The sequence below is a fragment of the Rhinoderma darwinii genome, chromosome 1, assembly GCF_050947455.1.
Source record: "Rhinoderma darwinii isolate aRhiDar2 chromosome 1, aRhiDar2.hap1, whole genome shotgun sequence".
Lineage (NCBI taxonomy): Eukaryota > Metazoa > Chordata > Amphibia > Anura > Rhinodermatidae > Rhinoderma > Rhinoderma darwinii.
The window spans coordinates 177,190,495-177,214,971 of record NC_134687.1 but is presented as its reverse complement, the minus strand read 5'-3'; the positions used below and the strand labels follow the sequence as shown (position 1 = coordinate 177,214,971).

At 41.9% G+C, this 24,477-nt stretch overlaps 1 protein-coding gene across 2 annotated transcripts in view; it reads right to left on the bottom strand.

Annotated features, from left to right (window-relative positions):
* The window catches only part of CENPE (centromere protein E), a 107,512-nt gene that overhangs the window by 67,808 nt on the left and 15,227 nt on the right, over positions 1-24,477 (bottom strand). Inside the window, exons 9-20 of one of the 2 annotated variants that reach the window (XM_075860612.1) lie at positions 23,140-23,279; positions 16,082-16,211; positions 12,031-12,156; positions 11,772-11,927; positions 11,501-11,660; positions 11,264-11,405; positions 10,281-10,776; positions 7,925-7,984; positions 7,677-7,844; positions 4,788-4,862; positions 2,039-2,158; positions 1,818-1,952 (exon numbers count right to left, since the gene is read on the bottom strand). In XM_075860612.1, coding sequence (XP_075716727.1) covers positions 1,818-1,952; positions 2,039-2,158; positions 4,788-4,862; positions 7,677-7,844; positions 7,925-7,984; positions 10,281-10,776; positions 11,264-11,405; positions 11,501-11,660; positions 11,772-11,927; positions 12,031-12,156; positions 16,082-16,211; positions 23,140-23,279 — 1,908 coding nt within the window. The remainder of the gene's footprint in view (positions 1-1,817; positions 1,953-2,038; positions 2,159-4,787; positions 4,863-7,676; positions 7,845-7,924; positions 7,985-10,280; positions 10,777-11,263; positions 11,406-11,500; positions 11,661-11,771; positions 11,928-12,030; positions 12,157-16,081; positions 16,212-23,139; positions 23,280-24,477) is intronic. The other variant, XM_075860613.1, reaches the window with a different exon arrangement.

Here is a 24,477-nt window from a genome sequence, read left to right as displayed (position 1 = left end):
TTTGGAGAGTTTAATCGAACCCACAAATGTAATGCTCCAGATTCTCAACTAGCTCAAAGGAAGGTCAGTTTTATAGCTCCTCTAAACAGCAAAACTATTTACAGCGGTGCTAACATAATTGCACAAGGGTTTTCAAGTGTTTTCTAATCATCCATTAGCCTTCTAACACAGTTAGCAAACACAATGTACCATTAGAACACTGGAGTGATGGTTGCTGGAAATGGGCCTCTATACACCTATGTAGATATTGCATTAAAAACCAGACGTTTGCAGCTAGAATAGTCATTTAGCACATTAACAATGCATAGAGTGTATTTCTGATTAATTTAATGTTATCTTCATTGAAAAAAACACTGATTTTCTTTCAAAAATAAGGAAATTTCTAATTGACCCTAAACTTTTGAACGGTAGTGTAGGTGTGGGTCCCAGGTTTTATTTATATATGTGACTATGCACTAAAAAAAACCAAGAAAAAAAAAACCACTTAAAATATTAGATTTTTGGTGTAGACTGGGACAAGATCGGAAGACGGCGGATTTAATGACAGATTACAGCTTAGAGGCCTAGATAAGGCAGCATACACACATATAAAGCTCTATAGGCAGGTTCCCTGTCACATCTTGGAGGGGACACCGCTCCATCACTTCCTGGAAAGTATAATAGTCTATTAACATTTCTCTGACAATTAACATTTAGTTCGGCTGCCAAAAAGCACACACATCCTGCTGCACTGTACAAACAATACAGGACGTGCGTTTCTCCAATATGCAACCCCACCCAACATTTAAAAAAAAACGAGACTAAAAATAAAACAAAAAACCGCGCGGGCATCTAATTAATGCCACTAAACAAAGGCAATGTGTCGCTAGAAAATTATATATAAGGGATTACACATGGTTTTCATTTTTTCACAAGTCAGGAAATATTATAAATTAGATTCTAATTTATAACATTTCCATGTGCTGGCCACTAGAGGGAGCAGTTCCCAAAATTGCAGCATGGCCACTTTGGCAAAGCAACCTTATTGATTTGTGCTGCAAATTTGGGGTGGACACACTCTCCTCTAGTGTCCTCACACAATCCCCCCCCCCCTCCCTTCTGGCTAGTGCCAGGAGAAGGAGGGGTTTTAATGTCTTCAAACCTCCTACACGGTGTACCGCCATTTTTGCTGAGCGAATGCACAGTGCTAGGATTAGATACAGGGCTGAGCAGACAGTATCACACGAACATAATACAGACATCATACACAAACATAAATTACCTGCTCCTGCCGCCGCCACCTCCGCTGGTCTAACAAAGTTCTTGCCGCCTACGCTCCTCTTCCTTGCGCCTTCGCTTCGTTGAACATATGGCCGGAAGTCGTCATCTTACTGTCCGGGAACGGCTTCCAGTCCACATGAAAATGGCGCCGGATTTCGCTCTATGAACGAGCTTTGTTTTGGTCTGTGTGGGAGCGGCGCATGCGCCGTTCCCACACAGATGGCACACGCTTCTGAGAAGGGAACGTCTCCCGTTCACATTCTCCATGAGGTTGTATGTGTCGCTAAATCCACACATACAGAGATCAAAAAAAAAAAAATGGCAGCCCCCATAGAGAACTAAAAGTATGAATACAGTAAAAAGTAAAAAAAAAAAAAAAAAGAGAACACTAATAAATACAATTTTTGTTCTTATATTAAAAGCAATATAATAAAAAAAAAAAAAAAAAATCATGACACCTTCCCTTTAACTACATGAGACATTCCCATAAAGTATTGCGCACAATTGATTTTACTTTTGTTGCATCCATTTATATTAAAGTAGTGCTCTGCCATTACCATTTTATCCTTCAGCTCCAGATTCTCGCTCCTCAGGAAGGCAGCTTCCCTCTGAGCATCACGAGTAACGGTTTCAGCATCACTAAGAGACTGTTTCATTTGATTCACTTCTTCACACTGCTTTTCCCAGTCCCCCTGAAAAGAATCACCACGTTTTACGTAAAAATCTGCACACACATCAACTGGAGTATCTTATGGCTGTAAAGCCCAACACTCCATACCATGGATGCCGAGAGCTCGCAGTAACTGACTTTGTTCTGTAGCATTTCCCATTTTTTCTTCAATTCAGATATTTGTTTTTCTTGTTCTTTTAGAAGGTTAGTCTTTTTTTCCAGCTCATTCTGGAAAAATGTAAAAAAACAAAAACACAAAAGTATTACCCAAGGGTCATTACAATATTTGAGACAGTTTTGTTTGCTTTGCAATCTAAAGCAAGTAGGAGAAAGGGGTTTTTAGTACTCAACGTAAAAAAGACTAAATATCTCTCTTTTGTATTCACTCCTGTGTTCGGCTCAGAAAACCACGTGTCTGATTACAGCCCAAGGCCTTATTCACACGAGCGTATTTCACGCGTTAAAACAACGGACGTCACACGGATCTATGCAATTCAATGGGGCCATTCAAACATCGTGTTTTTCACGCAGTGTGTCTGCTGCGTGAAACTCACTGCATGTCCTATTCTTGTGCGGCTTTTGCGCATCACGCACCCATTGAAGTCAATGGGTGCGTGAAAATCACGGACAGCACACAGACGTCATCCACGTGCGGTGCGTGATTCACGCAACAGTTGCTAAAGAAATGAGAAAAGAAAAAACACCTTCAGTTTCTTTTTCGGACGTAAAAACACGTGACATACGGAAGACACACGTGCGTAAAAACCGCATGGATGTCACACGGAACTGCAACACAAGAAAAACGCTGCGTTTTTTACGCACGCAAAATGGACACGTTCGTGTGAATAAGGCCCGAGGGATCTGTCCATGTCTGAATGAGACTAAATTGAACTTCAGCGATGGCATTGACGGTTGCTCAGAAGTGAAATGGAGGTCATATGCCAGGTCAATCAGCTGCTAAATTATGTATTTTAAAAGGGGCTAACCCCCTAATAAGGAATCACGAGCAGCCATTCTTAAGCTGTTAAGAACAGATATAATTAATGAGTATTGCCGTATGAGCTACAAGAAGATAGCCTTCTCATAGAACCAAATAGACCATCATGATTTGTGCAAAAAAACAAATAAAGGAGATATTTGGTGACAGACAAATACAAAAAGACAACCAAAAAAAAAACAAAACAAAGACCGGCTTTAAAATGATTGCATTATTTATTGTAATCTGTAAACGGGAAACCCATTTGTTAAAACTACAAATCTGTGCCAGTATGTGAACAGTGCCCAACAGCCATGTTTTGTGCAGATAAAGATTACAGGACATGCAAAATGCCTCAAAAAGTTAGCAATCCGATCTTTCAAAGAAAAAAAAAAAACAGCTCTGGAGATCGGTGCCAAAAATCACTTTGGAGCTCAGTAACCCGCATTTCTGAGGTTCTGCAAGAAAAGAAGTGGGATGTTTTTGTGCAGTAAATTTCTCAATTGGAAAAAGGCCACTGCAGTTTTCACCACTTATTTTTTATGTATATACATGTATTAGCCATGTTCACTATTTTTTGGTGAGAATCTGGAAAAGGACCTGGGAAAAAAATGCAGGATGCACGATCCTTTGGAAAATCTTCCTTTGCTGGGATACATTTAATGAAAAGTTGGATTTTTCTTTTAGGACAAGTTCACAGTGTGGCCAATGTCTTATCATTGATCTCTGTGGCTTTTATTTCGGATAGTTAATACTAAGGCCTCATGCACACGAACGTAAAAACGCCTGTAATTACGGGAAGGTGCCCGTGCCGTTAAAAAAATAAAAAAAGATAGAACATGTCCTATTTCAGGCCGTAATTACGGCAACAGCAGGCCCATAGAAGTCTATGGGGCTCCCGGAATTACGGGTGACTACGTGTGTGCACCCGTAATTACGGGAGCATTGCTAGGCAACGTCGGGATAGTCACTGTCCAGGGTGCTGAAAGAGTTAACTGATCGGCAGTAACTGTTTCAGCACCCTGAACAGTGACTACCGATCACAATATAGATCAACCTGTAAAAAAAAAAAAAAAAATTGAAGTTCATACTTACCCAGAACTCCCTGCTTCTTCCTCCAGTCCGGCCTCCCGGGATGACGTTTCAGTCCAAGTGACGGCTGCAGCCAATCACAGGCTGCAGCGGTCACATGGACTGCCGCGTCATCCAGGGAGGTCGGGCTGGATGTCGAGAGGGACGCGTCACCAAGACAACGGCCGGGTAAGTATGAATTTTTTACTTTTTCTGCGGAGAGGGCTGTCCCTTCTCTCTATCCTGTACTGATAGAGAGAAGGGCTGCCGATTACTGCAGTGCAATTTTGCAGAAAAAAATGTGCCCGTAAATACTGGTGCAATACATGTGACCAAGGACCCGTATTTACGGGAGGACAAAAATACGTTTGTGTGCATGAGGCCTAAGGGTATGTTCACGTGTGCACGTCCGTTACGGCTGAAATTACGGAGCTGTTTTCAGGCGAAAACAGCTCCTGAATTTCAGACGTAATGGCATGTGCAGGCGTTTTTTGCAGCGTCCATTACGGACGTAATTGGAGCGGTTTTTCTATGGAGTCAATGGAAAAGGGCTCCAATTACATCCCAAGTGACATGCACTTCTTTGACGCGGGCGTCTTTTTTACGTATAAAAAATGACCGTCTGCACAGTACATCGTAAAACACATTCAAATGAATGGGCAGATGTTTGCCGACGCTTTCAAGCAGTATTTTCGGCCGTAATTCCAGGCGTAAAACGCCTGAATTACGTCCGTAAATAGTGCGTGTGAACATACCCTAAGTGTGTAGATACTCACACTTCCATAAATAGATGGCACGAGAAAATCTCACCTCAAGTTCTTGATTGTACACCTCTGCATTCTTAGTTAACTTCTTTAAGCTGGCAATTTCATGAATTAGTTGTGCCTGGAAAGCAATTAGCAATAGGGCAGGAAGCATTAGCAAGCATTTTGTTGATTAGAAAGCCATCACCAATGGGAAAAAGTTATATAAAAAAAAAAAAAAAAAAAGAAGAACCCCCACAACCTTTATTCAGAGAAGATTGAGAAATTAACCCAGCAATTCAGCCACCATTCTAAACACCATCCACTTTCTCCATGCTAAATAAATGAATGACGTATCCTGTTTTACAGCGGAGATGAGCTATAGCTATTTTGCTAGTGACGCTTGAGTATTGTGGACACTTGCATCCTTAGGAGTTCTAGAACATACTAGTCTCCGTGTAGCATAGTCTGTGCGCCAAGCTCATCTTAGCAGAACAGATGGTGTAAGACAATCTCGTGGTGTATGGGGAAGCATCAAATTATATGGAGAAAGCGGACAGCTTTTGTTTTAATCACATGCAAAAGAAAATTTGCGCCTAGACTAAATAGGTCATAATATGCCATGGTCTAATTAGTGGAGTTCCAACTGTGAGACCCCACCAGTACAAGGATGCGCAGTCCTCATCCGCCAGCAGAGAAGGAGCTGTGCACCCCGTTCATATCAATTAGTATCTGTGGGTGATCAGGGAACAAACAAGAACTCCAGATTAGGGTAAGGCCCCACGGGGGTGGTGTTGACCAGGTGCTATTCGGCACAGTTGTCAAATTGCTCATTGATGTCCGCGCCTTGTAGGTAAAACTGCTATTTACCTACATAAAAGGGTCTTTTCATTAACCCGTTAGTGACCGGCCCATCGTGTATGCCATAGACTTTTTACGTCGCGGCATCGGAATAAGTAAACAGAGCAGGGAGCTGTAAAATCTCCCTGCTCTCAGCTGCTAGAGGCAGCTGAGGGCTGGGAGCGTCCCTGCTCTGCCGTGTGAGATCGATATTAGTATCGATCTCACCCGTTTAACCCCTCAGATGCGGTGCTCAATAGCGAGCACCGCATCTGAGTGGTTTTGGAGAGAGGGAGGGAGCTCCCTCTCTCCCCCACCGACACCCGGCGATACGATCGCCGAGTGTCTGTGTCTCTAATGGCAGCCGGGGGTCTAATAAAGGCCCCCAGGTCTGCCTAGAGTGAATGCCTGCTAGATCATGCCGCAGGCATGACCTAGCAGATGCCTGTCCGTGTTAAACGGACAGGCAGTAATACACTGCAATACAAAAGTATTGCAGTGTATTATAAATGCGATCGCAGAATCGCATATTATAGTCCCCTAATGGGAAAGGTAAAAAAGTTTAATAAAGTTAATTTAAAAAAAAATGTGAAAAAAAAATGAAAAACCCAGCTTTTCCCCTTACAAAATGCTTTACTATTAAAAAAACGAAATAAAGTTAAAAAGTTACACATATTTGATATCGCCGCGTCCGTAACGACCCCGACTATAAATCTATTACATTATTTAACCCGCACGGTGAACGCCGTAAAATTTTTTATAAAAACCTATGGAAAAATTGCTGTTTTCTGTGAATACTGACTTTAAAGAAATGTTATAAAAAGTGATCAAAAAGTCGCATCTACTCCAAAATGGTACCAATAAAAACTACAAGTCGTCCCGCAAAAAAAAAAAAGCCCTCATACGACCGCATCGGCGAAAAAATAAAAACTTTACGGCTCTTCAAATATGGAGACACAAAAACAAATAATTTTGAAAAAAAAGCATTTTTACTGTGTAAAAGTAGTAAAACATACAAAAACTATACAAATTTGGTATCGTTGCAATCGTAACAACCCGCCGAATAAAGTTATTCTGTTATTTATACCACACGGTAAACGGCGTAGATTTAGGACGCGAAAAAGTGTGGCGAAATTTCCGATTTTTTTCTATTCCCCCCCAAAAAAAAAAGTTAATAAAAGTTAATCAATAAATAATATGTACCTAAAAATGGTGCTATAAAAAAATACAACTTGTCCCGCAAAAAACAAGACCTTATACAGCTATGTCGACGCAAAAATAAAAAGGTTATAGCTCTTGGAATGAGACGATTGAAAAACGTAATAGCTTGGTCATTAAAGTCCAAAATAGGCTGGTCATTAAGGGGTTAATGGTCGCACGATTTTGCAGGTAACAAGCAGTTTTACAGGCAACACTGTGCGGCCATTTACAAGGAAATTATTGAGCCCCGTAGGGCCTTACCCTTAAAGCTCACAGGCTCTATTCACCGTTGCATTGTGGTTTTCACTTTTAATGGAAACCACATTGTAGAGACTGATACCACTAGCGTCTATTATATTCCTCTATTATGCAATTAGTGTTGGTAATGTGGAGAAATTGACATAATTACATTGCTGTTTGCACCATCTAATCTAGAAGGCTGCACAAAACTATCACAGGATAGATGATCGTAGTCTGAACCCTGTGACCCCACCGATCGTGAGAATGAGGAGTACAGAACCTCTGTTCCTCAATTACTACATAGAGTGAGAAGGACTTCAAATGCAGCTGAATTCAAAAAGTCTATGGCACGGACAGCGCTCTGCCGTTTCCCAGTTTCCGTCAGTCCCATATACATTGAATGGAGCTGCAGGGTGCATGCTTGACCGCTGCTTTATTCAAACTCCTCTTTGCGGAGTGGGGAAAGTGCAGTGAGAAGGAACGGGGGTTTGGGACTCCCATTCTCACGATCGGTGTTGGTCCCAGAGATGGGTCCCCCCTGCAATCAAACCCTGATCACCTATTAGGACTGTCGATTCTGGTATAACCCCTTCAAGATCCAGAAAATATATCCCTACACACAACCGTTTTGCACAGACTTCACATTTGGTCACGGATTGACATTCATTTGACTTACCTCATGCTCTTTTTCAGTGGCTTTCTCCAGAAGTTCAAATTCAATGGTTTCATGTTTCTCCTGAAGACATTTCTCCAAGTCAGCAACTTCTCTTTTCAGGCTTTCATTCTCCTCTACTAGATGATCAAAGTTATTCTGCATAATGGCCAATTCCTCATGACTGTTTTGCTAGAAAATATTGACAATATTAATTTGAAATAGTATTATAAAAAGGTATGCACAAGAAAATACACTACATGATTACCTACTTTTTCTTCCATTAGAGCTTCACATATTTGAAGACTTTCCATTAAGTAATTTTGTTCATTCTGTAAATCATTAAAAATGTATTACACTTTCAACACGGCTCACACCTTTTTCAACTATAATCCCCAGACCTTGTCATTACTACTTTAGAAGACCTTAAAAGGGGTTATGTGGGGACCAAAAATTATTAGCAGTGTACTCACGCTGATTGAGATTTTCAGAGATTTTTATAGCAATGCTGGGGGATCGGAAGTCTAGTTGCACAACCTTCTTTGATGATGGTAGGACTCTTAGTCACGTGACAGACCCCGCTGTACTCCTGCTCCTTCTTGTACATAGAGTAAAGCGGGGGTGTTCACAAGAAGAAGCGTCATATAGTCAAAGAAGTTTGTGCAACTAGACTCCCAGGTGCGCAGGCAACGCTATTATTTAAAAAAAAAAAAAAAACAACGCTGAAAATCTCACTATTAGCCCCACGGGGGGACCGGATTGTATGTTAGGGAGTGTACTCCAATACTTCAGTGAGTACACGGCTATTAATTCTTGGTCCCCACATAGCTTCAGTCATTAATTACTCAAAAGGAACACACATTTAATATTTTTCTGATCTAAAGTACAACATGATTTACTACTATTACAACTCCCATAAGGCTCTGAATAGCAAATCTGACTAAGTCCGCAATGATACATTCCCCACTGTCAGAATTGCAAAACCAGGCAGCAAGCCAAGTGTCAGCCATCCACATTCCAATGGAGGCCACATAAGTTGTCACTTAGATTTCATAGTTTACTAAGGCCTCATTCACACGGCAGGGTTTCCCGGCCGGGTGCCGGCCGTTCATAAAGCAGCCGGGTGCCGGCCGAATTAGGAATGATAGACCCCTAATGGGGCTATTCACACGACCGATTTTTTGACGGCCGGGAAATCCGGCCGTCAAAAAATAGGACATGCTCTATCTTCGCCCGGGCACCCGGCCGCCCGGCTCCCATAGAAGTCTATGGGGCCGGGTATTACACGGCCATCACCGGAATGTGTTCCGAGTGATGGCCGGGTTTCCCGGCGCTTGCGCTCTATCTCCTCCTCCTCACAGCGCAGAGTGCATGGGAGGAGGAGGAGTTGATGGCATTCTGACGAATGGCATTGCTGCACACTGTGTTGCAGGGCCGGGGTGTACAGCAGGTGGAGGGAGCGCTGCGCTGGCTCCCTTCCCCTGCTTGTTAAAAGCACCCTGGCTCGGCGACACCTTCGATGGCGCCACTAGTAGCAGCAGCTGCTGCTACTACTGTAGCGACGCCACTATAGCAGAGCGGGGAGGTATCTCCCCGCTCTGCTATGTGCTAGCTCCATTTTAGCTCCTTGAAGGAGCGGAATCCCCGTGTTTTCGGGGATTCCGCTCCTGGACAGAGCGCTTGATGTCTCTGTCCATATCTGGGCAGTGACATCAGGGGAAACTCCTGAAGCGGAATCCCCGAACACATGGGGATTCCCCTTCAGGAGCTGCCGCTGATGTCACTGTCCGGATCTGCCCGGCCCGGATGCATAACTTTATGCAAACCGGCCGGGCAAAATGGGCGATTTTACCGGCCGACACTCGGGCACGACCCGGTCGTGTGAATCCCGCCTAAGAAGTTTAAGCTTAAAAAAATAAATAAAAAAAAAATATATGAAAATAAAAAGGAGTGCATATCAGGGACCGTTCCAGTATAAAATATTAATTGCGCTCTACCAGTTCGACGTAAAGAGGGATATGGTAGCATTCCTTCACTCCTGTTACAGGAACAAGGTCAATCGCCATCATCTGATCACTGCGTCTTCGATGCAAGTTGGTCTATAGTATATCTACTGAATTATGGAGTATAAAATATGGGAATAATGTAACACATTCACAGCGGGTAAATACTCAGGAGGTTTAGGGTACTCCGATACGAGCTTTAAAAACCGGCACAAAAACACAATTTTGGTGTGGCATCCATCCTAACAGCCCAGAGTATTTACCTGCTGTAAATGCGTTATTGCACTATTCCCGTATTTTATACGCTATACTTTAGTGGATATACACAGAAATAAACTGGTGGGGATTGTAGGAATACTACCACATCCCTCTTCATTTCGAACTAGTAGAGCGCAATGAATGAATGTTTTATTCACTTAATTTGTACACAATTGCTTTCATTAGGTTGCTGCTCCGTTTTTATATTTGCGTGCTATTGGAGAGATAATTTATTTTATTAATTTAGTCAAGGACTATTATTCACTTATTTTTTGTAATTTTATGGGGAAAATTTACTTTAAAATGAAGGGAAAAAGAACTAAAAAAACAAAAACAAAAAAAAAAAACACAACACCTGGTTACTCACATTTTCAGGGTTCACATTTCTTTCCAAATCTGCTACCTTTTGTTCAAGCATTTGGATTTGCTCCCAGCAGATATTATGAATTTGGCTTGAACGTTTTTCCCGAACAGGATTCTGGCACACGCCATCTATTTCAGTGCGGAGGGCTGAATCGTTTGATTCTTGGGGCTCTTGTTCATTGCTAGTTTTTAGCGGTGTGAGCTTCTCAGTTACTTCCAAACTGTCTCCGGGCACAGCAGTATGCTCGCTACCTTCAGGGAGAGCTTGAACCTGCTCCTTTAAACTTATTATTTCCAGCTCTAGGGTTCGTACAACCTCATCTTTCTCATTTTTTGATTGAAGTTGTTGTTTTAAATCTGCAGTCTCCTTTTCAAGGGATTCTCTTTTCTCAACCTCCCCCTCATATTCTTCAGTCAGCTTATTTAGCTGGTTTTCCAATGCAAAAACTTTCTGCCCCATCTCTATACATTTTTGAAGGGAAGTGTCTTTGGTCAGTGCACTGTGTAAGGAGAATGAATTATATCTCACATTAGAAAGAAAGAAAAAAAAAAAAAAAAAAAAAAAAAAAAAAAGCAGAAAAGTTTCACAGAAAAAAACATTTTTCTGGACAAACTTAGGCTGGGTTCACACGACCAGGTTACATCCGTAATGTACGGAACGTATTTCGGCCGGAAGACCCGGACCGAAGACAGTGCAGGGAGCCGGGCTCCTAGCATCATAGTGATGTACGATGCTAGGAGTCCCCGCCTCGCTGCAGGACAACTGTCCCGTACTGTAATCATGATTACAGTACGGGACAGTAGTTCCACGCAGAGGCAGGGACTCCTAGCGTCGTACATCACTATGATGCTAGGAGCCCGGCTCCCTGCACTGTCTTCGGTCCGGGTCTTCCGGCCGAAATACGTTCCGTACATTCGGGACGTAACATGGTCGTGTGAACCCGGCCTTAGACTTGCGTATGAAAACAAAACCTTGTGTGAACTTGCCTGCTTTCTGGTGCTAAATCTATCATGGAATGAGACAGAGCTGTTTTCTCCCTGCAAGTGACTTTGCTTCCAAAACTCCATTCTGCAAAGTCATCAAGTACACGGCTCGCATCATCAAAATCAGAAAACTCCGTACAAATTGCTGAATTGAAAAAGATAAATAAATAAAAATCATGTTAAACTTGAATAAAACATCTTTCAAAAAGAAAGAACAACGGAGTTCTGTATGAGACTTACAGTCATCAATCTCAAGTATTGGCGAAATTTCGGAAACCTTTGTTCGCTTGGCAAAGCTAGAAGTTAACTTGGTGCCAATTTCAAATGGTGAAACCCCAGCAGCAGACAAGCTATTTCTAAGCTTTCCAGGAGCCCATGTGACCCGCCTTTTTCGTTTAACCTTTAAATATAAAATGAAAGAATAGTGCTTATAGTTATACAGAAGTTGAGAACTCTTGGAAAGTTAGTACTGCAATTATACAGTTTTGGATAAAAAAAATAAAAACTATACCCTTAGGTCTTCCTGGGTTTGTTGTGAAGACGCAACAACTATGTTAGTTAAATTCCATATTCGGTCTTCCCTCTCTTTTTGAAGTTGTTTAATTTCGGTTAGCAAATTGGAATGCTCTTCTTTAGCCGTGGCTTGGGTTTTTATCTCAGAGGAAGCCTTTATAACAAAATGGAATAATACAGTATTATGGGATGCGCTAACAAAAATACAACACACACAGCAACATTGGGAAAATAGCACACGGAAATCCCCTTATTACCTCCAACTCTTCCAGTTGTTTCTTCAAATCCATGATTTCCTTCCTGTATCTCTTAAGCAAAGCTTGGTCGTCCAAGACCTCATTAACATGTGGAGTATTTCTTACATGTTTTGCTGTACTTGCAAACTGAGAAGGAAAAAAAAAAGACCGATTATTGCACCAATAACCATATTTTACGGACTATAGGATGCACTGGATCTTAAGACGCACCCATAAATTGTAGCATAAAGGTAGAAAAAAAAATAATAGAGGTTTTGCCTTTAACCCCTTAATGACCAGGCCATTTTGCACGTTAATGACCAAGGATTATTTTTTGTTTTCTAAACGGTCGCATTCCAAGAGTCGTAACTTTTTTTTTATTCCGCCGACATAGCCGTATAAGGGCTTGTTTTTTGCGGGACGAGTTGTATTTTGTAATTGTACCATTTTTAGATGCTTATAATATATGGATTAACTTTTATTAACTTTATTTTAGGAGAGAATTGAAAATAAGCAGCTATTCCAGCATTCATTTTCACGTTATAAATTTACGCCGTTCACTATGCAGCGTAAACAACATGTTAACTTTATTCTATGGGTCGGCACGATTACGGGAATACCACATATGTAAAGGTTTTATATGTTTTCCTACGTTTGCACAATAAAAAGCCTTTTAGAAAAAAATTAACTTGTTTTTGCATTGCCACATTCCAAGAGCCGTAACGTTTTAATTTTTCCGTCAATGTGGCCGGATGGGGGCTTGATTATTGCGGGCCAATGTGTAGTTTTCATTAGTACTATTTTGGGGTACATAAGCCTTATAGATTAATTTTTATTTAATTTTTTTATCGGGGGAATGGGAGAAAAGAGCGAATTTTGCAGTTTTTTTTGGACGCCGTTCATCCGGCGGTTTAATTAATGTGTTCATTTTATTGGTCAAGTTGTTACGATCGCGGGGATACCATATATGTGTATGTGTGATTTGTTTTGACACTTACTAAATAAAACCACTTTTTGGGCAAAAAAAAAGTAGTTTTATTTGATTTTCACTGTAATTTTTTTTTCCCCCCACAAACTTTATTTAACTGATTTACATATTTTTTTTTTTTGTCCCACCAGGGGACTTCACTATGCGATCTGCTGATCGCATATATAATGCTTTGGTATACTTCGTATACCAAAGCATTATTGCCCGTCAGTGTAAAACTGACATGCAATCTGTTAGGTTATGCCTCCGGCATCGCCTAACAGGCAGATGCTGAAGACAGACCTGGGGGTCTTTGTTAGACCCCCGGCTGCCATGGAAACCAGACGGTGACCAGCGATTTCTTTGCGGGGGCGCCGATGGGGTGACAGAGGGAGCTCCCTCCCTCTGTCAAACACATTAAATGCCACTGTCACTATTGACAGCGGCATTTAATGGGTTAAACTGCCGGAATCGGAGCGCGCTTCCATTCCGGCAGTTGCAGCGGGAGCCAGGCTGTGTATAACAGCCGTGCTCCTGCTGCTGATCACGTGGGTACAGTCTCAGTACCCGCGCCATCACAGGACGGATATATCAGTCCTCCTGAGCGAACTAGCAGCTGCAGAGGACGGAAATATCCGTCCCTCGGCGTTAAGGGGTTAACTATACATTTCCTGGGTAATATTGAGACAAAAGGGTACCACAGTGCCCCAATACAATGCCAGCCAGTGCCCCATAACAATTTCAGACACAGAAATACAAGATATTGGCGGCTATAGTGCTCTCACCCTCCCCTAACTCAGCAGACAGTTGTGGAGTGGCAGGGGTTAACTGTGTTGAATCTGCTCTTCTTGCTGCTCTGTACATAGGAGGGGGCGTGGCTAGAAGGTCCTCGCAGATCAGGACCTGCATAGATTTGCTGTGCTGTGTACGAATATCTGTTATTTACTCACTGAACAGTGAGATGACAGAACTGTGTGTAAGATGTGACTGTTCAGTGACACACAGATCTTTTACACACAGCACAGGACATGCTGCTGCCATTACACTGCACTGCAAGGACCTACGAAGCTCCGCTCAGTCTCCTGCTCCTAGCATCTATTTGCCTTCAGGAGATAAGATGCAGCAGAAGATTACAGCACAGATTAGAAGATAAAAACGTCATCTTCTAGTCCAAAAAAAATACGGTATATACCATAGGACTGCAGTAACCCTCGATTACATAACTTCCCATTTAACCAAAAAACAAACAAGGAGGCATTAAAAGTGTTGCACAGGATTAGAAGACATGGCTGCTTTTTTTCATGAAACCACACCCGTTTATGGGTTTGTTTCTTAGCTCTATTGAAGCGAATGGGGCCCGAGCTGTAATACCACACAATCTGAAGACAGGTGTGGTGCTGTTTTTGGAAGAAAGCAGCCATGTTTTCTAATCCTGGCCAACCACTTCAAGCCAAAGCTAAAAAATGAGAACCGATTATCATTTTTTACCCCCCTAAAAAAAGTGGTCACACCAGGCTCCTGACCATGCAAAGACCTTTCTAAATGTATTTCTGTTTGTTGCCAGTAGTGCGGCATACCTTACAAAAAGGAGTTTTAAAATCTCCTAAACTGCATGTAAGTGAGGCCTGAGGGTTCACTCAGCTCAAAAGTATCCAGTGTATTCATCTCTAGCCCAATCCATCTTTCCCTTATGGACATGGATGACGGCTCCTGCATTAAAGCAACGCGTGCACATTGGGAACTCCCCCTTGAGGGCAGAGGCTTCGATTCCCTTCTCTACATTTGTAAATTCCAATTTGGAGAAGACTGTGGATGACACAGTAGGAGTCATTCAGCAAAAGATGGGCTGGGTTAAAGATGAAAATGCCAGCCACTTCGGAGTGGAGTACATGCACAGTGACCACTGTCAGCACATGTAAGTCTTAATTACTGTATTTTTCAGATTATAAGCCGCAGTTTTAAGAAAGATTAAATCCTGCTAAAAAGTCCCTGCGTCTTGTAGTGGGCAGTCAAGGGACTCCTGACCGCTTCTTACGCAACACCCTTCCGACCCATGACGTGCCAGCACATCATGGAGTGGTGAGAGGATGAGGTTTGGAGCAGACTCAAGCGCTGAGCCAGCTCCATACACTGCAGATGCAGACAATGACGACACGTTGCTCTTACGGCCAGGAACAGCGATGGTGCTGTTCCTGGGCAATTAACTAGTTAAATGCCACGGTCAATAGCAACCGCAGCATTTATAGGGGTCTTCAGATGAAGTACATTTATGACATATCTACAGGATATGTCAAATGTCAGATAGATGCGGGTCCCACACCTATATAGAACGGGGCCCCACAAATTCCGTTCTATCTTACCCGGCCTCGCTGTCTCCCATCCACTTCCTGGTTACATGGTCGAGTTACGGAAACAGCGTAACTCGCTGAGCTACACGTTTCCGTAACTCAAGTAGAACAGAATAGTAGTTATGGAAACAGCGTAGATCAGTAAGTTAAGCTGTTTCCGTAACTCATCCATGTACTGCAGTAGTGATCTAATGATCGGTAGTTCAAGTCCCCTAGTGGACCCAATAAAAAGGTTGACATTTTTTATTTTATTTTTTAAGTTTAAAAAAACAAACAAAAAAAAACAACTTTTTCCCATTTTTCCCCAAGCACAATGTAAAAATAAAATTGGTATCACTGCGTCCATAAAAGTCCGAAACTATTACAATATACCATTATTTGACTCACACGGTGAACGGCGTACAAAAAACAAAGATTCTGGGGTTAATTTATATTTTTTTGCCAGCATAGCACTAAAAAGAATGAAAAAAAAAAAAAAAAAAAAAAGAAGAAGTGCTTATAAAAACTACAGACCGTCCCGTAAAAAATAAGCCCTCACACCGGTCAAACAATGCAAAAATGGAAGTTATGGCTCTCATAATGTGGTGAAACCGAACAAAATTATTTTTAACCAATAATTTTTTCTTTGTAAAAGTAGTAAAGTATATTATTTTTTCCAATTTTCTGTGGTCTAAAACCTGGGTGCGTCTTATAGTCCGAAAAATACGGTAATCAGATTAGAACAGAAGCAAAGAATAAACACAGTACCACTAGTTACCTGCAGAGTGCTCAAGCTCTCATCAAATGAAACCGGTGTAATAGTACAAATGATTACGGTCTTTGTATTTCCACCCAATGAATTTTGAAGAATTCGTGTGAGTTTGCTATCTCGGTAATTTATAAATCCACTGTTTAAAGTAAGAGAAAAAAAGATGTAAGTAATAAACCGATGAAATATATAAAAGACAACTTAAAACACTAGATCTCTTGGTCTACAACTTTCTCAAATAAAAATCACAGATTAAAGGCTATGTAAACTTTTGAAAACTTTTTTAATGAAACAATGTATCACGGTCTTTAAACAAATTAGTTTTTTATTAAAAAAAAAATCAAAGTGCTTTGAGATACAACTTCAATTTATACGGAATATATAGAAGCTACAACCTGCACGCCAACCTGAATTAGTCAGGTCAACTGGACTGAAAGTCGGTGACAACGGGTCCTGTGTGTCTGACCGCTTCATAACTTACATGCGAACGAGAACAGGTGGATCCTTTCGTGTTAGGGCCTGCTCACATCAGCGTAGGGCTGCTCTTCATCGGTTCCGTCAGACCTTTCCGCCGGAGGCACCGATGAACGGACAGCAAAACGGAAACCATAGCATCTGTTTGCATGATCATTGATTTCAATGGTAATGCTTCCATTGCAGTTGGTTTCCGTTCCGTAAAGTTTGATTTTATGCGGAAACAATAGAGCAGTAATTTTTTGTGAATTCAGGATACCTAGATGCTGTATCTCAAACACAAGCATTTTTTTATTTTGCCAATTCTAAAGTTGTTTAACACCTAGGCGCACCACGACGCAACTGTACGTCCTGGTGTCCAGTGTCTTAGCGCACCAGGACGTATAGCTACTATGCGGTTCCCGGTGCACACTGTCTGTGACAGTGTGCACCTGGAACTGAGAGGTCAGCTGTCCCCGGCAGCCGACATCCCACTGTTGCCGATCAGCGGCTCATTGCCGCTCATTTCGCCAATCAACCCCTTAAATGTGGCGATCGATAGCAATCACCGCATTTTAGGGGTTTCTAGCACATAGGCAGACCCCACGATTAATTCGCGAGGTTTGCAGATGGTTAGCATGGCAACCTGAGGCCAAACAATGGCCTCCATGTCTGCCATGTACAGAAGCCTATCAGAACCAGACTCCTTATATGCTTCCTGTCAGAGGACAGGAAGTCAGTGTCGTTCTCGATGCACACTATCGGTGACCGCTGATTTCGGCAATAAACCCCTTAAGAGCGAAGATCGACTGCGGTAACATATAGGGAGCCCTTACACAACTGTGGGGTTTGCAGACGGTTGTCATGGCAACCGGACGTCACACTGACGGTTGGAATACATTACACTACCTGAGTAGTGTAATGTATTCTAGCAGCAATCAGTGCTGCAGGTTAAAAATAAATAAATAATAATATATATAGGTTTTATAAAAGAGTCAAAATAAGTTTTTTTCCCCCTATAAGTCTATTATAGGAAAAAAGACAAAAACACACGCACATATATATATATATATATATATATATATATATAAATAAAAAAAAGTTATAGATATTTCGTATCACTGCCTTCGTAACGACCCGAACTATGTTATTTTTCCAGCACGGTGAACACTGCAAAAAAAACAAAAAAATGCCAGAATCACTATATTTTGGTCACCACCCCTCCCAAAATATAGAATAAAAAGTGGGGTACATGCGACTTTTTGATCAAAGTAGTAAAACTACAACCCGTCCCGCAAAAAACAAGCCTGTACACAGCTTTTTTGACTGAAGAAAAAAAAAAAAAAGTTATGGCTCTCAGAATATGGTCACAAAGTAAATTTTTATAAAAAAAGGGATTTTATTGTGCAAACGCTGCAAAACTATATACATATGGTATCGCCGTAATCGTACCGACCCGCAGAATGTAAAAGGTCATTTATAGCGCACGATGAACGTCGTAAGAAATAAAGAATTTAAAGCTCCAAAAATCAGTTTTTTTGGTCACCTTAGCTCTAAATAAAAGACAATAAAAAGCGATCAAAAAGTTGTACGTACCAAAAATTGGTACCAATAAAAACTACAGCTCGTCCTGCCAAAAATAAGCCCTCACACCGCTCTATTGATAGAAAAAAAAAAAAAAAAAAAAAAAGTTTCTTTTTTTTACATTTATTTATAATAAAAACACATGACCACATGTGGGGTATTGCCATACCCGGTAGGAATTGTTCTACAAATGTTGGTGTGCTTTTTCTCCCTTTATCACTTGGGAGTATGAAAAAAAAAAAAAAAAGAGATTCAACATTTTAATGGACAAAAATGTTGATATTAATTTTTGTGGCCTAACTCCACTAAATTCTGCAAAAAAAACCTGTGGGGTCAAAATTCTAACTATACCCCATGACAAATTCCTTGAGGGGTGTAGTTTCCAAAATGGGGTCACTTTTGGCGGGGCTTTCCACTGTTTTGGCACCACAAGACCTCTTCAAACCTGACATGATGCCTAAAATATAATCTTTTTTTTTTTTTTTTCTAGGAGGCCCTTAAAGAGGCTCTGTCACCAGATTTTGCAGCCCCTATCTGCTATTGCAGCAGATAGGCGCTGCAATGTAGATTACAGTAACGTTTTTATTTTTAAAAAACGAGCATTTTTGGCCAAGTTATGACCATTTTCGTATTTATGCAAATGAGGCTTGCAAAAGTACAACTGGGCGTGTTGAAAAGTAAAAGTACAACTGGGCGTGTATTATGTGCGTACATCGGGGCGTGTTTACTACTTTTACTAGCTGGGCGTTGTGTATAGAAGTGTCATCCACTTCTCATCACAACGCCCAGCTTCTGGCAGTGCAGCACTGTGACGTCACTCACAGGTCCTGCATCGTGTCGGCACCAGAGGCTACAGATGATTCTGCAGCAGCATCGGCGTTTGCAGGTAAGTCGATGTAGCTACTTACCTGCAAATGCTGATGCTGCTGCAGAATCAAGTGTAGCCTCTGGTGCCGACACGATGCAGGACCTGTGAGTGACGTCACAGTGCTGCACTGCCAGAAGCTGGGCGTTCTGAAGAGAAGTGGATGACACTTCTATACACAACGCCCAGCTAGTAATAGTAGTAAACACACCCCGATGTACGCACATAATACACGCCCAGTTGTACTTTTACTTTTCAACACACCCACCTGGACTTTTGCAAGCCTCATTTGCATAAATACGAAAATGGTCATAACTTGGCCAAAAATGTTCGTTTTTTAAAAATAAAAACGTTACTGTAATCTACATTGCAGCGCCTATCTGCTGCAATAGCAGATAGGGGCTGCAAAATCTGGTGACAGAGCCTCTTTAAAGAGGCTCTGTCACCACATTATAAGTGCGCTGTCTCCTACATAAGGAGATGGGCGCTGTAATGTAGGTGACAGTAATGCTTTTTATTTAAAAAACGATCTATTTTCACAACGTTAGGAGCGATTTTGGTTTATGCTAATGAGCTTTCTTAATGCCCAAGTGGGCGTATTTTTACTTTCGACCAAGTGGGCGTTGTACAGAGGAGTGTATGACGCTGACCAATCAGCATCATGCACTCCTCTCCATTCATTTACACTGCACTAGCGATATAGATATATCACTATGTGCAGCCTCATACACAAGCCCTAACATTACTACAGTGTCCTGATAATGAATACACATGACCATCCAGCCAGGACGTCATGTGTACTCAGAATCCTGACACTTCTGAATCTTTTCTGTGAGATTTACAGCAACTGATACGAAATCTCGTTTACCTCGTAATCTCGCGAGATTTCGTATCCGTGGGTAAACGAGATTTCGTATCCGTTGCTGGAATCTCACAGAAAAGAGTCAGAAGTGTCAGGATTCTGAGTACACATGACGTCCAGGCTGGATGGTCATGTGTATTCATTATCAGGACACTGTAGTAATGTTAGTGCTTGTGTATGAGGCTGCACATAGCGATATATCTATATCGCTAGTGCAGTGTAAATGAATGGAGAGGAGTGCATGATGCCGATTGGTCAGCGTCATGCACTCCTCTGTACAACACCCACTTGGTCGAAAGTAAAAGTACGCCCACTTGGGCATTAAGAAAGCTCATTAGCATAAACCAAAATCGCTCCTAACGTTGTGAAAATAGATCGTTTTTTAAATAAAAAGCATTACTGTCACCTACATTATAGCGCCAATCTCCTTATATAGGAGACAGGGCACTTATAATCTGGTGACAGAGCCTCTTTAAATCCACTAGGTGCTCCTTTGCTTCAGTACATTAGCACACTAGAACCACGTGTGATATTTAAAAAAAAAAAGGTGCAGAATCTGGGCAATAAATATGGAGTTGCGTTTCTCTGGTAAAACCTTCTGTGTTACAGAAAGAAAAAAAAAAAAAGAAAAATTACAAATTAATTCCGGCAAAAAAAAAAAAAAAGTTTGTAAATTTCCCTTCTACTTTGCTTTATTTCCTGTGAAACACCTAAAGGGTTAAGAAACTTTCTGAATGCGGTTTTGAATACTTTGAAGGGTGCAATTTTTAAAACAGGGCGACTTATTGGGGGTTTCAAATATAGAAGACCTTGAAAACAGAACTGATCCCTGTAAAAATAGCCTTTTCAAATTTTCTTGAAAATGTGAGAAATTACAAGGTTTAGAACTTAGGCTATGTTCACACGGGGTATTTTGCAGAGTTTTTTGACGCGGAAACCGCGTTGCAAAACTCGGCAAAAACGGCCCGAGAACACCTCCCATTGATTTCAATGGGAGGCGTCTGCGTCTTTTTCCCGCGAGCAGTAAAACTGCCTCGCGGGAAAAAGAAGCGACATGCCCTATCTTCGGGCGCTTCCGCCTCTGACCTCCCATTGACTTCAATGGGAGGCAGGAGAAAGGGTATTTCTCGCTGTTTTATGCCCGCGGCGCTCAATGGCCGCGGGCGAAAATCGGCGTGCAGGGAGAGGAATATCTGCATCAAAGTTCCAAACGGAATTTTGAGGCAGATATTCCTCCCCCAAAATACTCTGTGTGAACATAGCCTTAAGCAGCAAAGTCCTAGAAAAATAAAAGGTCGTTCAAAAAAAAAATATTATGCAAACAAAGTAGACCTATGGGAAATGTTGACTAGTAACTATTTAGTGTTTTATTACCATCTGTTTTACAAGCAGATTAATTTAAAAACTTAGAAAAATGCTAATTTTTGCAAATTTCCTCTAAATTTTGGTGTTTTTCACCAATTCCTGAATTTATGGACCAAATTTTTCCACTAACATAAAGTACAATATGTCACGAGAAAACTATCTCCGAATCCCTTGGATAGATAAAAGCATTCCCAAGTAACTATCACATACAGTAATACAAGTCAGATTTGAAAAAAAACAATTAAAAAAAAAACAAACAGCGGTGCCACAAGGCCAAAACTGGCTGCGTCCTGGGCCAGGATACATTTTTTTTTTTTCAATAAAACAAAGTGTTCCAAGTTTTACATCCTTTAAACTTTGATAATCAAAACAGAAGAAGTGTTTACCAAGGCGCTTTTCACATGGAGTTATTTTGCAGGCAAGAAAAAAAAAAAAAAAAAAGAAATCTGCCTTAGAATTCCTTGAAGGGGATGTGTCGCGCAATATATATAAAAAGGAAGCTACTTATTTTTTATTAGATTTGTTTTTTCGCTGTATTTTTTTTTTTTTATCTTCCACAAGGTGGAAAGTATTAGAAACTAAAGAATTTGACATGTTTTCCCATGTTGGCCACCAAAGGGAGCACTTTCCAGAATTACAGCAAGGTGAATCAGGCAAAGAAACCCGACCTACAGTTGCTGTAAATGTGGGAAGGAAACTCACCCCCCCCCTCCCTATTTTTGGCTACAAGCCAGGAAAAGGTGTCTTCAAAGGCCCCATGGTAGAATTGCGGACCCATTTATTCCTATGGGGCCATGCACACGACCGTGGTTTTCACTGTCCGTGCATGGCCCCGGAGTCCGGACCGCAGAAAGAACAGGCAAGCCCTATTACGGCCGTGTTCTGCAGTCTGGGCTCATTGAAAATAATGGCCGTGGCCATGTGCACAGCCCTTCATTTGCGGGCGGCTCGCACTCCGTGGCCGGCCGACCCGGACATCACGGCCACACACATGGCTACGGTTGTGTGCATGAGGCCAAATTGCTAAGCGGTGTCCAGCTCCATTTTGGGTGTGTTGTTGGCAGAAACTACAGGACACACCAAAAGGCTAAGAACGATGAAAGTCAAGAGGGAAGACCCTGTGGTGAATGACTTCAGTAGACAGGTTCACACGGTGTGTATTTGACTCTGTTTTGGACTCCACTTACACACCCAAAAAAAGTGTGTCAAATGCTTGATTAAGCTTCCCATTTACATCAATGGGAAAGCACACCGTTAGTACATACAATTTTTTACGCAAGCATTTTTAAAATAAACGCATTGCGGAAAAAGCAGCGTCTTGTCAATTCCCTAGCACGTAAAGAGTGCCAAATGTTCCCATAGTCAATGGGACTGCTAAATACGTAAAATGCGTCAACACCTAAAAAAGGCCTGTATTTTAAAAAGGCGCTTTACAAGAAACGCAAGTGTATTTTACGCTTTTCTTTTTTCTTTGAGCGGCGTGTGAACATGCCCTAAGGGAATTATTTTTCATTGGCCTGTAGTCTATATTGCGGTGCAGGGAGAAGACCGAAGTCACTGTAGGTGAGAATTTTTTTATTTTTAGATTACGAACTTTAATTTATTTTTTTGCAGGTTCTGCTCAACCATTTGGACTACGTCAGATACGCAGGACTACGATCTAAGTTTTTAAAAAAATAATAAAATGGTTAACAAGGGTTCTCTGTGGGAGTTATTTGAATAAAAAATAAATAAATAATAGCATGCGCTATTCGACGTGGTTTTCGGCTGGGACTACACCCGTAGGCCATGTTCAGTTTTTTGCAGGCAGAAAAAAAAAAAAAAAAAAAGAGACTCAGAATTCCTTCAGGAATTTTTAAGCCGATTTTAAACTGCCTGCACTTTTTTTCCGCGGTTTTCGGGGCAAAAGCATAAAAACAGAAACCAATACACACTTACCCAACATGGCCATCACTTAGTTTTTTAATGACTTGGCCAAGGATAAACAAGCTGCGGTTGATATTGCATCCTTCTTTAAATCTTACACCTTCTGCACCGGTCTGGCTTGCCCTTTCACTTCCAGCTAAATCAACAAGATTCTGGGGGGAAAAAAAACAAACAAAAAACCCTCAGTTAGGGTATGTTCACACTCTTAGCAAAAAAATTCTAAAAATACAGAGCTGTTTTCAAGGGAAAGCAGCTCCTAATTTTCAGCCTTTTAATTAAACTAGCGTTTTTTCACAGCATTTTTTACGGCCGTTTTTGGAGTCAATGAAAAACTGCTCCAAAAACGGCTCAAGTGACATGCACTTTTTCGTGGGCGTTTTTTTACGCCCTGTCGGAACAGAACACCGTTTTTCCCATTGGCATCAACGGGCAGATCTTTGGAGGCGTTCTGCTTCCGATTTTTCAGGCCGAAAAGAAGCAGTGTGAACATACCCCAAGACCACCTTCATATATGTCTAGTTGGTTCATTGCTCTCCTATGGGAGCCGTTTTGGCTGACTGTTGCACATATTAACCCCTTCCCGACATTTGACGTACATGTACGTCATGGAAAGTACTGACTTCCCGCATCTTGCCGTACATGTACGTCAAACGTTTGGCACCGGCTCAGAAGCTGAGCCGGTCCCATCATCACCGGATCTCAGCTGTATCTTACAGCTGACATCCGACTGTAACGGCGGGGACCGAAATTAGCTTCGATCCCCGCCATTAACCCCTTAAGTGCAGCGCTCAAACGCGATCGCTGCACTTAAGGTGTTTGCAGCTCATCGGAACCCCAGTAATGAAATTGCCGGGGTTCCGGTGGCTGCAATGGCAACCGGAGGCCTAATACTGGCCTCCCGGTCTGCCTAGCACCGAAGCCGGTCAAGATCCGCCCGGCGGCGGAGCCTGATCGGCTTCCGTAGCTGCCGGCAAGATGGCGCCGGGTCAGGAGCTGATCCGGCGTCATCAGCGGTGGAAGTCAGCTGTACTGTACAGCTGACATCCACCTGTAACGGCAGGAACCGGAGCTAGCTCCGATCCCTGCCATTAACCCCTTCGATTCAGCAATCGAAAGCGATTGCTGCATCGTAGCGGTTACAAGCAGATCGCCAGCCCTGACAGGCAATCGGGACTGGCGACTGCTGTTATGGCAACAGGAGACACAATGGTCTCCTGCTCTGCCATTACGGAAGCCGATTTAGGCCCCGCCGGGAGGCGAAGCCTAAACGGCTTGCTGTCAGTGAATGACTGACAGATCTAATACATTGCACTACATAGGTAGTGCAATGTATTAGAAAAAAAAAAATCT